This window comes from Triticum aestivum, chromosome 4B (genome assembly GCF_018294505.1).
Source record: "Triticum aestivum cultivar Chinese Spring chromosome 4B, IWGSC CS RefSeq v2.1, whole genome shotgun sequence".
Classification (NCBI taxonomy): domain Eukaryota; kingdom Viridiplantae; phylum Streptophyta; class Magnoliopsida; order Poales; family Poaceae; genus Triticum; species Triticum aestivum.
This window is the reverse complement of record NC_057804.1, coordinates 46,816,169-46,829,194: the sequence shown is the minus strand read 5'-3', so window position 1 is coordinate 46,829,194 and position 13,026 is coordinate 46,816,169. Positions and strand designations below refer to the sequence as shown.

Sequence of the window (13,026 nt, the reverse complement as noted above, 5' to 3'; positions counted from 1 at the left end):
CACTTTCTTCTCTTTCCGAGGGGAACCCCTTGGATCTAGATATTGGAGTTCTTGTTGTTCTCTTCTTCTTCTTTCTCTCATTTTCCTCCATAACTTTTGTTGCTTTGGTGGGATTTGAGAGTGAGGGACTTGGGCACTTTGTGTGCCCTTGCCATTGCATTTGGTGCATAGGTTTGAGGTCTCCACGGTGATACGTGGAAGTGAAGTTGAGAGCTTATTACTCTTGGATGCTTGGTACCCTATAGCTTATTCCTCTTGGGTGCTTGGGCGCCCTAGACGGTTGGTGGTGCTTTGGAGCTCAATCATTGTGGTGTAAAGCTCCGGGTAAGCATCGGGGTCTCCAATTAGGTTGTGGAGATCGCCCCGAGCAATTTGTACGGGTTCTGGTGACCGCCCCAAGGGTTGCCAAAGTGTATGGGTTCGGTCACCACCCCCAAGAGTTGCCATTTGTACGGGTTCGATGACAACCCTCAAGGGTCCCTTAGTGGAATCACAGTATCTTGCATTGTGCGAGGGCGTGAGAAGATTACGGTGGCCCTAGTGGCTTCTTGGGGAGCATTGTGCCTCCACGCCGCTCCAAACCGAGATTAGCATCCGCAAGGGTGTGAACTTCGGGATACATCGTCGTCTCCGCGTGCCTCGGTTATCTCTTACTCGTACCCTTTACTTATGCACTTTACTTTGTGATAGCCATATTATTTATTGTCATATATCTTGCTATCACTTAGTTGTTTATTTTGCTTAGCATAAGTTGCTGATGCACATAGATGATCCTAGTTGTTTTAGGTTTTGTGCTTGGCAAATTAAACGCTAGTTTTATTCCGCTTTCGTTCAAGCCTAAACTGTAATTATTTTAAAGCGCTTATTCACCCCCTCTAGGGGACATCCACGATCTTTCACCGTCAAAAAATGGGGGGAGAGTAAGATACACACAAGTGCTATCGTGGCCATCATTGAACCTATTTTGGCATGACCTTTGACTAGATTGTTGCATCCCTTCACCCATTCGCGCCCCATGGGCATGGGAAGGTCCTTCACTATTGTCTAAAACAAGAACGCAAGAAGCACGAAGCAATGTCACTGCCTCATCCGGCTATACCATATGCCAGGCCTGGTCCGAGACACCCCGCTGGCATTGCCTTCTTGCTACAATACCCCTCCCGTATATTTGAATTCTTTTCATATTTTTGTTGATTAGATTGTCACTTTGTGAAGTCACGTCATCCATCATACCGCTTTGAGTCAAACATGAAACCAGATTTGTCTTGTTTAAAAGTTACGGGCCTTGTTTATCTTTTTTTTATAGTTTATCGAACAAAACTAAACTTGTCCAAAATAGGTGAGGGATCAAAAATAGTTTTTTCCTGTATCTAGCACACAACAAATGATCACAATCAGTTAAGTCTATAAATGTTTACTATATTAATGATGAAGTTCCATGCTGATTCTGAAGTCTACTAACAAGCTCACTTTATACTAAACATAAACAACAACATGTGGAGCATGGGTATTCTATGGAAATGGAACATAGCTTTCCCACTATGCACTATTTTCAACTAGTTGTAACTTGTCATGAAGTTGAACCAACAATTGTTTCCCTTGTCATGTTCTTCGGTTGCCACCATGGAGATGGGAAGAAGGATTGTGTCATTGTGTGGAGTTCTGGATCTAGCCGATTGGGTTATTGTGAATCCTCACCATCGGATTGTGAGCAATGGCCCCTGACCGCCTGCTGTATCTCATCTACGGCGGTCAATGGCCTGTGTCTGGCGCCTAACCTGTGACTCTTCTAGCTGAATGGCGTTCTAATGGCGCGGCGGCGTTCTTGTCGGCTCTGATCTTTCCTCCTGGGGAGGCATTTTCTTGGCTTCGACATGGATCCCACCTCTTTTTTCTCCGACAAGCTTGGCTGCCGGCGATGGGGGTGGTTGCGATTCTTCGAGGCCCAGTGGTTTCGTCACTGACGATCGAAGGAGCGTTTCCAAACTGAAGTCGGTTGGACCTAATTGTTGTTCCTGTTCTCATTGGGGTCCTCCATGCAAATTTCCGGGACTGTGTTGTATATTTTCTTCGTTTGAGTCCAGTTATGTGCTTTGTAATCCCAGGTGCTTCTGAACCTGGTTTTCTATTGAAAAAAGAAGTGTTGGTGGGGAAGAAGGGGTGCCTTACCCCCCCCCCCCCAAAACAAATGGTTACCTTCACTGTGTGACACACTCGGAGCCTACTAAACCGGGATTTATTGCATACAAAGAACTATTGTGTGTGGTGTCTCAAACGTTGTGTTGTCTCCTTGAAGGTTTTGATACATGTGAAAAAAATGAGGCAACGATGTTGCAAGACTAAAATTTTGTTGCACATAGGTTTTTTTGCTACAATGGTTGGACTGCTCGGGTTTTGATTTTCAGTGGCATCTAGGCGTCATGTAAAAAAAGATGGTGGCTCCCGACCCAAGCCAATATCGAAACTCGGACGCCAGCCAGCCATGAGACTTCAAAGGATGATTGTTATAAGCATCTTTTGATAGCAAGCACAACAACCATTGATTGATATAGAAACTTCACTACTTCGCACAATTTTGATAAACCAAACTATACTAACACATTTACATATGTACTGTCGGAACAGACTTCAAAGGCCAGTGTCAACAAATCAGCTCAGCTTCATTGAAGCTATCTGATTAGCAATCTCCATGGCCTCCTTGACCCGAGAAGCATCACTTCCCTGCATTGCAGGATTCAGAGATAATTAGTAGACTTTTTACCAAAGAGACTTCGCTTAAAGATTAAAAACAATGCCTCACCTGGCCCTGGGCAAGACCATTCTTGCCGCCGCCTCCTCTTCCCTTGAGTGGTGCGATTGAAGGTGTAAGCCAATCCAACACCTTGAAGCCATTGGGTGCATCGGGAGGTACACCGGCATAAATAACAGCCTTGTTTGATGCCTCATCCGTGCTGAATACCATCATAGGCAGATTCTAGCAAAGTCGAACCCACGAGGTCACCAGCACATCGAAAGATTTGACACGAGGAATACAGATTTAATGTTTTAATTCGTACAAAAATAAATTGTTGGAGTAAGTTGGGAATTATGCTGAATCTATAGTTATTTTTGGATAGATGATGGGGAGACTAGTAGACAAAAATGGATTGGAGTACCGACCTTGAAACGGTTCATGGCTTTGATAACTGCTTCACGGACAGCAGTTGTATCAAGACCCACATCGGCATGAGTAACACAGAAGGGTCTTCCTCCAGAAATAGCAGCTTCTGCGGCATCCATGGCAGTCTTGACAGCCTTTTGGATATTTTCTTCGCCCATTTTCTTCTTGGCCTTCCTAAGTTGATCCTGATATGCAACACAGCTATAATCAACAGCTTTCATTTTTAACTAGCAATAGAATATACCAAATATCGTAAATACTTTCTCCTTGACAAGATGTGACAAATGAACTGAAACATTTACAGACCTCCAATTTTGAGATATTGCCTCTTAGATCAGCTTTTCTTGTAGCTGGGATAGCAGCTGCATCCAGTGTATTCTTGATGGACCCAATTTTCTGATGAAGAAACATCACTCTTAGATAAGTATGATATAATACAAAAAAGATCAACAGGAAATGGCTACAAAGTAAAATTGACATCATCCATTCATATAAACGCCAAGGACATAATATTTGTAAGAAAACAAACAAAAAGCCCAAAAGCCTTTAATAATATCCAATATATCAGAGTATCACAGCCATATATATAGCTCATACTGAAGAGACACAAGCACAAAAGGGAAGAGCTTAGTACCTTTTCCAATGTCGCTCCGTCCAGTAGTTTAGATGCTTCATTGATATCAGTTTCGATCAATTGTGCCAACTTGATAGCCTGGGAGGCACACTCAGCAGTAATAGCCATTATCCTCCGAACACCTTTTGCGATACCCTCTTCAGATATGAGGGCAAATGCCGCAGCATCTCTAGTGTTCGAAATGTGCGTACCTGATATACATAAACTTCAGATGACGTAAACGCACAAACGTAGAAGAATTACATAGAACAGAGTAGTAAATAACTATACCTCCGCACAGCTCAGTTGATATGGATAACCATTGTTTGCTTCCAGGGTTTGCAAGCAGATCTTCCACTTTGGGACCAATCGATACAACTCTTACAGGGTCAGGGTAGATCTACAAAGTCCATACGTAAAGCGAATTACGTGAAACAGCAGGGCAGGCAAACGAGATATGAGAACATGGTACGTCAAGCTGGGTAATAGAACACACTTCGCCGAACACCGCTCGCAGGCCATTTATGCGCTCCGCGTCAGCTAATTTTATTTCTTGTGCATATACCTCCAGCCCGTCCTTTATTTGCTGGTTCACTATATCCTCGATTCTTCTCAAATCTTCGGGCGGCACAGGCTTCCCTGTTACGTACTAACGGCCGAGTTGACAAGCCGAGGAAAAACATCATGTGGATGCGATATAAAAGGAATCACAGCAATACCATGGGAGAAATCAAATCTCAGCTTCTCTGGAAGAACAATGGAACCTTTCTGGTCAACATGGTCACCAAGTACTTCCTACACTCACAAAAGCGAAACCATCATGAGTGCAAGAAAGGAACTCCCTGTAAAATCTGAGAGGCTTGAAAACATACCCTTAGAGCAAAGTTGAGCATATGGGTACATGTGTGGTTTGGAGCAATGAGAGCACGCCGTGTGTAATCAACCTACCAAGAGTAATAGAATTATAGCAATGCAAGTTAGCAAAATTTCACAGGTTAACTGATTTGGTAAAAGGAATTAATCAGTAAAGAATGTTACCTTGCATTTCACTTCATCACCAACAGACAATGCCCTGGAGTCAGGCCCTTCCAGAGATGAACAGATATGCAGGACATAGCCAGCAAACACTTGGACATTGTTCACAGTGAAAGATCCAGATGGCCCCTCGATAATCCCAGTGTCATAGATCTAATCCAGAAATGTCATATGGCATGTCAAAAGAATTCATACAATGCATGGCGCAACCCTCGAACATGCAGGAAGCTGTGTATCGTTCATTAAAAAGAGGAAAAGTTCATATATACAAGCATATAACCAACGGGAGGTATCACTCTTCAGGGTGCACTAATCATTTTTTGTTCTGGTTACAATCAAAGAATAACTTTCAAACAGAAATTATGCGTCTATTTTACTTATGAATCAACCAACATAATTCTGTTAAATTTAACAAACTTACTGTCATGTGGGCCCATTGCTACAGGAGGACACCCCATCAGACATCTCAATAGTTACTATAGAAAATATCTATAACTCGCAAATCTATTGAGATAATGTCAGCTGGGGTTTCTTCCTGTAGTAATGGCACCACATGAAAATTACATTAAAAAAACAGAATGTCATGCTTATTCAGTAGGTAAGCTGATAATTCGTCGCATGATTATAACTCGAGAGGTGATTGCACTTGACATTTTCATTCAACTACACCAACATGACACTGCCAGAAGTGAAGTTGTACCTGACCACCCTGTTCCACATAGAAGCTTGTGCTTTCCAAAACCAAACCAAAATCTTCATCATCAGATGCAGTGGTTATGAACTCTGAGCCAGTATAGATAGCCTTCACCACACTGCTATGTACCTGCAAAATGTTTTTAGGTATATCGGCCATAATCAATATATAAGTGTTTAACCAGTAACCACAATGTGAAGTATGAACAGTGCAGAAACAATCAAAAGCTGGTAGCCTCTTAAATTCACTACCTGAAGGTGATTCGAAGAAGGGGATTGCTTTGTAAATTTTTGGGCCAAACTAGAATGAAATTCTACGTAATCCCAAACAGGCACTGAATATTGAAAGGAACTGCACCTAATAGCCAAACCACAACTAAATAATGTAATTAATCATGTAACCTCGTGTTGGAATTTCGGGCTATCATTTGTGCTGGAAAGCCCCTGATTGTGCAGCTGCGATGTAGCATTAGCATCCAGGACAATAGATTTGCCACTAGCCTGCAAGAAACCATATATAGCAAAATCAGAAATAAGTATGATATAAACCATAACAGAAAAGAGTTGGCCAGTCAATTGAGCATCAGTGGCATATAAGAGATGCTATGTTTAGTTAATTGCAGCATTATTAAACAACAAACAGCAGGAATAATACTTGGATAGCATAAAAGACCACAAAGTGAGGGATTGAGTTTTATGTTTAAGGAGAAATAAATAAAACCTTGTAGCGAGCATTCCTAGCCTTTTGCCTTGCTTCTTCCATAGAAGCATTAAAATCCTCCATGTCAACAGATAGCCCGAAGTCAACTGCCATGACCTATGAGATAGGAAGCAACAACCCTACCAGAAAAATAGACAATAAAAGCTTTAACAACAGCATAAACATGAAAAGTACATCACTGCCAAATTAATTTGATTAAATTTACTGATGAAAACATGAAGAACAAACCTCAGTCAAATCAATTGGATAACCATAGGTGTCCCACAGAACAAATGCATCCTGAAAGTATAAATAACGGTTGCAATACATGAAAGATGGCAATATAAACTTGAAAAGTTCAGCAGGAGGTAACAGAACATTGTTAAACATGCTTGAAGTTTGATCTAAGAGGCATGTTTCTATGCAGTGAACTCCCATTCTCAAAATAAGGACGAGGAAAAGAATTATTCCACATTACTATAGAGAATATATAACACAACATGCAAAGATAATAAAAACTATAAGTTTGCTTAGATGCAAACATCTTCTAGTGAAAACAAAATAAATCAAGTATGCGGTGGTAACTCAAAACCAAAGCACTTGCCTGGACACTAAGCACTGCCCCGCCATTCTCCTTGACAGCATCTGCAGCTTTCTTAAATCTCGCATATCCCTAAAAATTACACCAATAGCACGATCAGTCAACTGGCTGAACAGACACAAGAAATGACATTATATATTATGATGGTTCTAAGTAAAGAACGGTCAACTAAACTTCAACTGTAAGCTTTCTTAGTCTCTGTTTCTATATATGGAAGACAATGGAGGAGCCTAGTTGGAACTGCCCTTAAAATATAAGCATGATAAACAGAATCATGCCCGTGTAAAAACCAAATAAATTGGGTTACTAATGGTCATTTTGTAGAAAAAGTGGAACAATTTATCATGTAGGCTAAGTATTGTGATTGAACTAAGCTGTTGTAAACCAAGATTGATACTAACACCCTAAAAATTACACCAACAGCACAATCAGGTTGAACAGCCACAAGAAATGACAATATATATTATGATGGTTCTAAGAAAAGACCGGTTAACTAAACTTCAACTGTAAGCTTTCTTAGTCTCTGTTTCTATATATGAAACACAATGGAGGAGCCTAGTTGGAACTTCCCTTAAAATATAAGCATGATAAACAGAATCATGCCCATGTGAAAACCAACTAATTGGATTACTAATGGTCATTTCATAGAAAAAGTGAAACAATTAATCCGTAGGCTAATTATTGAGATTGAACTAAGCTGTTGTAAACCAAGATTGATACTATCACCCTGGGTATGTTCCTTAATGTGTTGCCTCAAAACAAGAGACTACCTGGTTATTCGGCACAACACGTTAAGATATATAAATTCTTTAGCAGTATCGCTCGAGCAAAACAGTGGTACAGAAGATACAAGGTATAAACTGGCCCAGAGCCTCTGGGACAACAAAAAATTAGGTTATCTGATAACAAACTAGCTAAATTACTTTGACAATAGCACATGTAAAGAAGGATAACATATGATTTAAAGAAAAGATTAAGTATGGAAACACTGCCTAAGAGTGTGCAAACACTCGGATTTGATTGCAATGAAATTACTTCAACAAACTTCACTTGGGCCAAATTGATGTTACTGTTATGCAAAAATACTCCTGGTAGCCAACATTACCTTCACTAGAGTGTTCTCAAAGCTTGCCTCTTCGTCTTTAATTATATCTTTAATCTTCTTTTCATTGTCCTTCAGCTCAGGAAACACGTCGCCCATCAATTGGACAAAAACATCTACAAGGCTGTACAAGCAAAATACAAAATAATGGTAAATCAAATGAAGATTTGAGAATAAAAACGATGAGAGAGGGGTGCCAGCCACTGGAAATATGGAGAGAGAATAAGAAACAACTTAAAAAAATTATGCAGAACAGCAGAAGTAAAAATACAAAAGTTTATCATGTTTAAGAGGTCGGAGCCCAATACTTTGTTGTCGAATGCTAACCTTCAAAGTACCACACAAAATTGGACACATGCTAGTTCAGATTTCCTGTAAAATTCCTTTCAAAACAAGAAATTGACCACTAGTTAAGGTCCCTTTAACTTACCAGAGGCCCAAGCTTTTTTCCTAGGTAAGTGTCATAAAGGACACATAATCTTGATAACTCAAACAGTACTAATGACCCAGAGTTAACATTTGAACCTACTAATAATATTCAATAAATAGAACATACACCTGCCTAGCGCTGTTTTCATGATTTAAGTTCAAATTTCAACAAATTCTGGGCTGGAGTTTGTTTTCCCAGTACCCAACCATCCATCAACAAAATCAGCTACAGCAAAGAATCCTGCCTGGTACCGTGTCTCTCTTTAGGAAACATGTTTTAATACAGCTAATTAGTAATTATGCAGTTAGCTTATTTAAGAGAATGTACAGATCGACCATTCTACGATCACCAGCTGTGACTTCTATGTGCCCACCTCATGTTACTGTACTTCGGATATTCATGTCTATAATGTGCTTAATTTTTACAGAATAGGGTGTGACTTGCAATTACATTCATGACCAAAGCGGAACATTCAGGCTGCCATCCCGACTAGAGCAAAATTCTGGACATCTACAGTCATTCTCAGAAGCCTTACATTACATTTCAGCATTCCAAGTAAACAAAAAGCTATGCAAATATATCAATAAGGAAAATTTACAGAATAAAACAGATGCAGGTTATAGTTCTTACGAGCTAAAAAATCCGTTCTTTGCCATCAATTTTTGATGACCAAAGTGAACAGCACGTCTAAGTATACGTCTTAGAACATACTCTCTTCCCTCATTTCCTATAGAAAAACTTGTATTAGAACAAAGAAACACATTGTATAACACAAAACGAAGCCCTGAAACACTGTAAAAATACAAGAAAAATACAATAGCTCAGTAGTTGCGACAAAATCTTCAATTATACACCATCCACACTAGATAGGTTGATCAAGATGATGGATCCACCGGAAACAATCCCATTAAGCTGAATGAAGTCAGTAACATATTTTCTGCAGTTGTTCTAAACTTTTATTGCCGAAATGTAACTGCAACATATGTGCACCATGCCACCATATGTTATTATTCTGCAGCTATTATAGATCCAAGTGGTAATTTCTAATGCATACACAACAAGCAAGAGAATCATTAACTGCTTACTTCAGATTATGTCATTCTAGATTACTAATTAATGTTGTCTCACATACACATATGAGATAGAGCTACTTAAGCATCCTATTGTGTAGGATGCAAAACAGAAAGCAACTTAACAATGTCCATTTGTTTACACACTAATATAAATGGATGGCAATCATTTTAAATCATGCACCCCAACTAAAGCAGTATTAACTCACCAGGTTGAGAACCATCAGCAATAGCAAAAGAAAGGGTTCTTATGTGATCTGCAACAACCCTATATGCCATATCAACTTGCCCGACATCATCGGATCCTAATTTACCAGAGTATGGTTGAATTCCAACGCCTGCCAGCTGCACTCATAATGCATATCGAATTAACAATGAATATCATTTACTTCAGGCAACAATTTATTAATGTAGTCACAACTCACACTCACAAGCACAAAAGAAGCTGCAAGTGTGCATCTGGACAAAATACCTTGTGGATGGCATCAAATAGTGGCATGAATACATCTGTATCGTAATTGCTCATTTTATTCTGAAGGATAGAAGTTAAACGCTCGAAGCCCATTCCAGTGTCGACGTGTTTTGCTGGCAAGGAACTCAAAGTACCGTCTGATTCCCTGTTGAACTGGGTATTAAAATAGCCAAATGTCAGTGCATAGAACAGATAAAAAGCAAATAGGCGTGCACACATAAAACAGAGTAACTGACGGTTTATTGAGGTTAAAAAGCTCAACAATCTACAAAGAAATGAGTTTCGAGGAAATAGCATGTTAACCTGAATAGTTAAAAAGCTCAACAATCTACAAAGAAATGAGTTTCGAGGAAATAGCATGTTAACCTGAATAGTTAAAAAGCTCAACAATCTACAAAGAAATGAGTTTCGAGGAAATAGCATGTTAACCTGAATAGTTAAAAAGCTCAACAATCTACAAAGAAATGAGTTTCGAGGAAATAGCATGTTAACCTGAATAAACACAAGATTCCAGATCTCAACACATGTAGGGTCATCATTATTCACTAATGAAGCTGCGTCACGGTTGCCAACACGATCAAAATGAATCTCTGAGCATGGCCCACAAGGACCTGTGTCGCCCATCTCCCAAAAGTTATCCTGCTCAAAGAATACATTGTAATACTGTTCTTTAACAGGGACATTGACAACAGTATAGGTCTAACAGAAACAAAGAAAGTGAAACTAAATACTACATAATGCCCAAAACAGCCAAGAGTTCGACCAACAAACCAAGCACATCCAGAATACCTTGCAACCAAAAGGCAGAACTCTTTCATTCGGTAGATACTTCAACCATATGATTTTCGACTCGGTATCGGGAGTGAGACCAGCTTTCTCATCACCACCAAAGTATGTTACATAAATTCTATCAGTGGGCAATTTGTAGACCTGTACATATGAAATAGCAATCAGTAGGTAGTAAGAAGGTAGCCATTGTTTAAATTTCAGTTGTAAATTTGTACATCTGTAGTTTTTCTTGTTTTTGCTTGTTCAGATATATTTATGTCCAGAGACCCTACGTAAAAAAATAGGCAACATACATGTCTCTGACCAGAACAAGATTCACTCTGCACATAATGCCTTAAAATCTTACTAGATGGGAGGTAAGAAGGCCAGAGTCAATGAATATATAACCAAAGCGACCGAACTTGTTGTACAAAACAATGATTAATTATTAACTCTGGAAAAACAGTAAAGAGTCAGTTTTTCATAGAAATATATGCATGGGCGTGATTTTAACAAAACAAATTACTATTTCAGAGTGCTTTTCATTAAGGCATGAATGGAAATTTAAGTGCTATACAATACATTTGAAAATTCAAGTAATAACAATAACAATTTGTCATACTAAATTATCGATAGCTGCACAAAGTCATCGCTAAACAAAGAAACCTACTCCAACACGCAGGGGATCAGAACTTGAGAAGGGGGCAAGGGGCTCAAGGCAAGAAGAAGCTGATATATATACCTGGGTGAGGAGCTCCCACGCATACGCGATGGCCTCCTCCCTGAAGTAGTCCCCGAAGGACCAGCTCCCGAGCATCTCGAAGAAGGTGTGGTGGTACGTGTCCTTTCCCACGTCGTCGAGGTCGTTGTGCTTGCCGCCGGCGCGGATGCACTTCTGGGTGTTGCGGGCGCGGCGCAGGCGGCCCAGCGGCGACCCCGGGGCGGCCAGGCCGAGGAATATCGCCTCGAACCCGTTCATCCCGGCGTTGGTGAACAGGAGCGTGGGGTCGCCGACGGGCACCACGGGGCTCGACGGCCATGCCGTGTGCGACCTGGACGTGAAGAAGTCGATGAAAGCCTCCCGGACCCGGCCCGCCGGCCACTCCGGCGGCACCTCCATCGGAGGGCCAACCGTGGCGGTGGCGGCGACCGTGGATGCTCGGAAGGAGGAGAGGTCGGTGGTGGCGGCGGCGGCGGCGGGCAAAACCCTGGTGCTTGGCTTGGCGATGAGGAGTAGGCGGCACGCTGTCAGGGCAAGTGTAACGTAGAAGAGACTTTCAGGGTCAAAGTTGTTCGAAACGGGTCGGAGTAGGAGTATATATATATATTTACACCTTTATTACTAAGCGTGGCGCCTACGACTCCTCATCACCAAAGTTTCTGTGAGCACAAGCTGGACGAGATCGGGACTAACTTGGACGTCACGCGCAAACCGAAGTGCTTAGAGCATCTCCTCCAACAGCCGCCCAACACGCGGCGCTCTTAAAACCAGTTTGCAACGCGTCGATCGCCTGGTTCGAAGCGCTGGTTCCAGCAACCACGCTAAAATTCAGCGCGCGCGTAACTTTAGCAGGCACGCTCTCACACAAATAAAATATGCGCTCCGAACACAAGCAAGAAGATCATGCACAAACAAAATAAATCAATAATAAATAATTTAATTTATTATTACAACTCAAACAAATAGTATCTTTCATCAAATACAACAAATAGTTCAACAATACAATATCAAACGCACGAATCATGATGCTCTTTGGCGGTCATTCCAAGCCACCACTCCTCAATGTGATCCTTCTGAAGATCATTATGCGCTGTCGGACGTCAAATGACATGATAGGAGACAACAAAACAGGCCACCCTTTCAGCCCTCCGCCGCACACGCACGGAATGTCCCGAGAGCTCATAGTGAGAGTAGTCTACATCTTGGCCACGCTCATTCTCGATGATATTGTTGTGCATGATCACACAAGCATGCATTATGTACCAAAGCATTTTTTTTGATTCCAAAATCTAGTCGGTCCTCTCACAATAGCAATTTGGGCTTACAAAATCCCAAAAGCTCTCTCCAGATCTTTTCTAACCGCCGCTTGAGCATTGTGGAAATCAAGATTTTTCTTACCTTTCGGTTTTTTTAACGGCTTCACAAATGTTTGCCACTTTGGGTAGATGCCATAAGCAAGATGGTAGGCATAGTTGTATGTACGACCATTAGCTACAAACTGCACCAGTGACAGTTCACCATTTGCAATCTTACTCATCAGTGGTGACCGGTTGACAACGTTGATGTCATTCAAAGATCCAGGCATTCCAAAAAAAGCATGCCAAATGCAAGTATCTTGATCGGCCACCGCATCAAGGATTATAGTGGAACCCTTTTTTGTC

General features: G+C 41.0%; 1 protein-coding gene across 1 annotated transcript; it reads right to left on the bottom strand.

Moving 5' to 3' along the window:
• Positions 1–2,325: 2,325 nt before the first annotated feature.
• LOC123089941 (alanine--tRNA ligase) lies at positions 2,326–12,902 on the bottom strand. The gene is made up of 23 exons (XM_044511471.1): positions 12,691–12,902; positions 11,387–11,978; positions 10,666–10,806; positions 10,369–10,515; positions 9,877–10,029; positions 9,614–9,749; positions 8,965–9,061; positions 7,908–8,028; positions 6,806–6,874; positions 6,451–6,501; positions 6,223–6,318; positions 5,904–6,002; positions 5,509–5,631; positions 4,812–4,961; positions 4,646–4,717; positions 4,493–4,568; positions 4,270–4,412; positions 4,065–4,173; positions 3,795–3,985; positions 3,467–3,556; positions 3,160–3,345; positions 2,801–2,974; positions 2,326–2,721 (listed from the first exon to the last, which is right to left on the bottom strand). The coding sequence occupies exons 1-23, from the start codon at positions 12,900–12,902 to the stop codon at positions 2,650–2,652; spliced, it is 3,300 nt and encodes a 1,099-aa protein (XP_044367406.1). The 3' UTR covers positions 2,326–2,649.
• Positions 12,903–13,026: the final 124 nt, after the last annotated feature.

Coding starts and splice junctions, on each gene's coding strand:
- LOC123089941 (XM_044511471.1), bottom strand. CDS start 12,902: ATGAGTAAGATTGCAAATGGTGAACTGTCACTGGTGCAGTTTGTAGCT. Junction 6,003..6,222: donor CTAGGAATGCTCGCTACAAG/GTTTTATTTATT, acceptor GGTTTCTTGCAG/GCTAGTGGCAAATCTATTGT. Junction 2,975..3,159: donor AAGCCATGAACCGTTTCAAG/GTCGGTACTCCA, acceptor CGACTTTGCTAG/AATCTGCCTATGATGGTATT.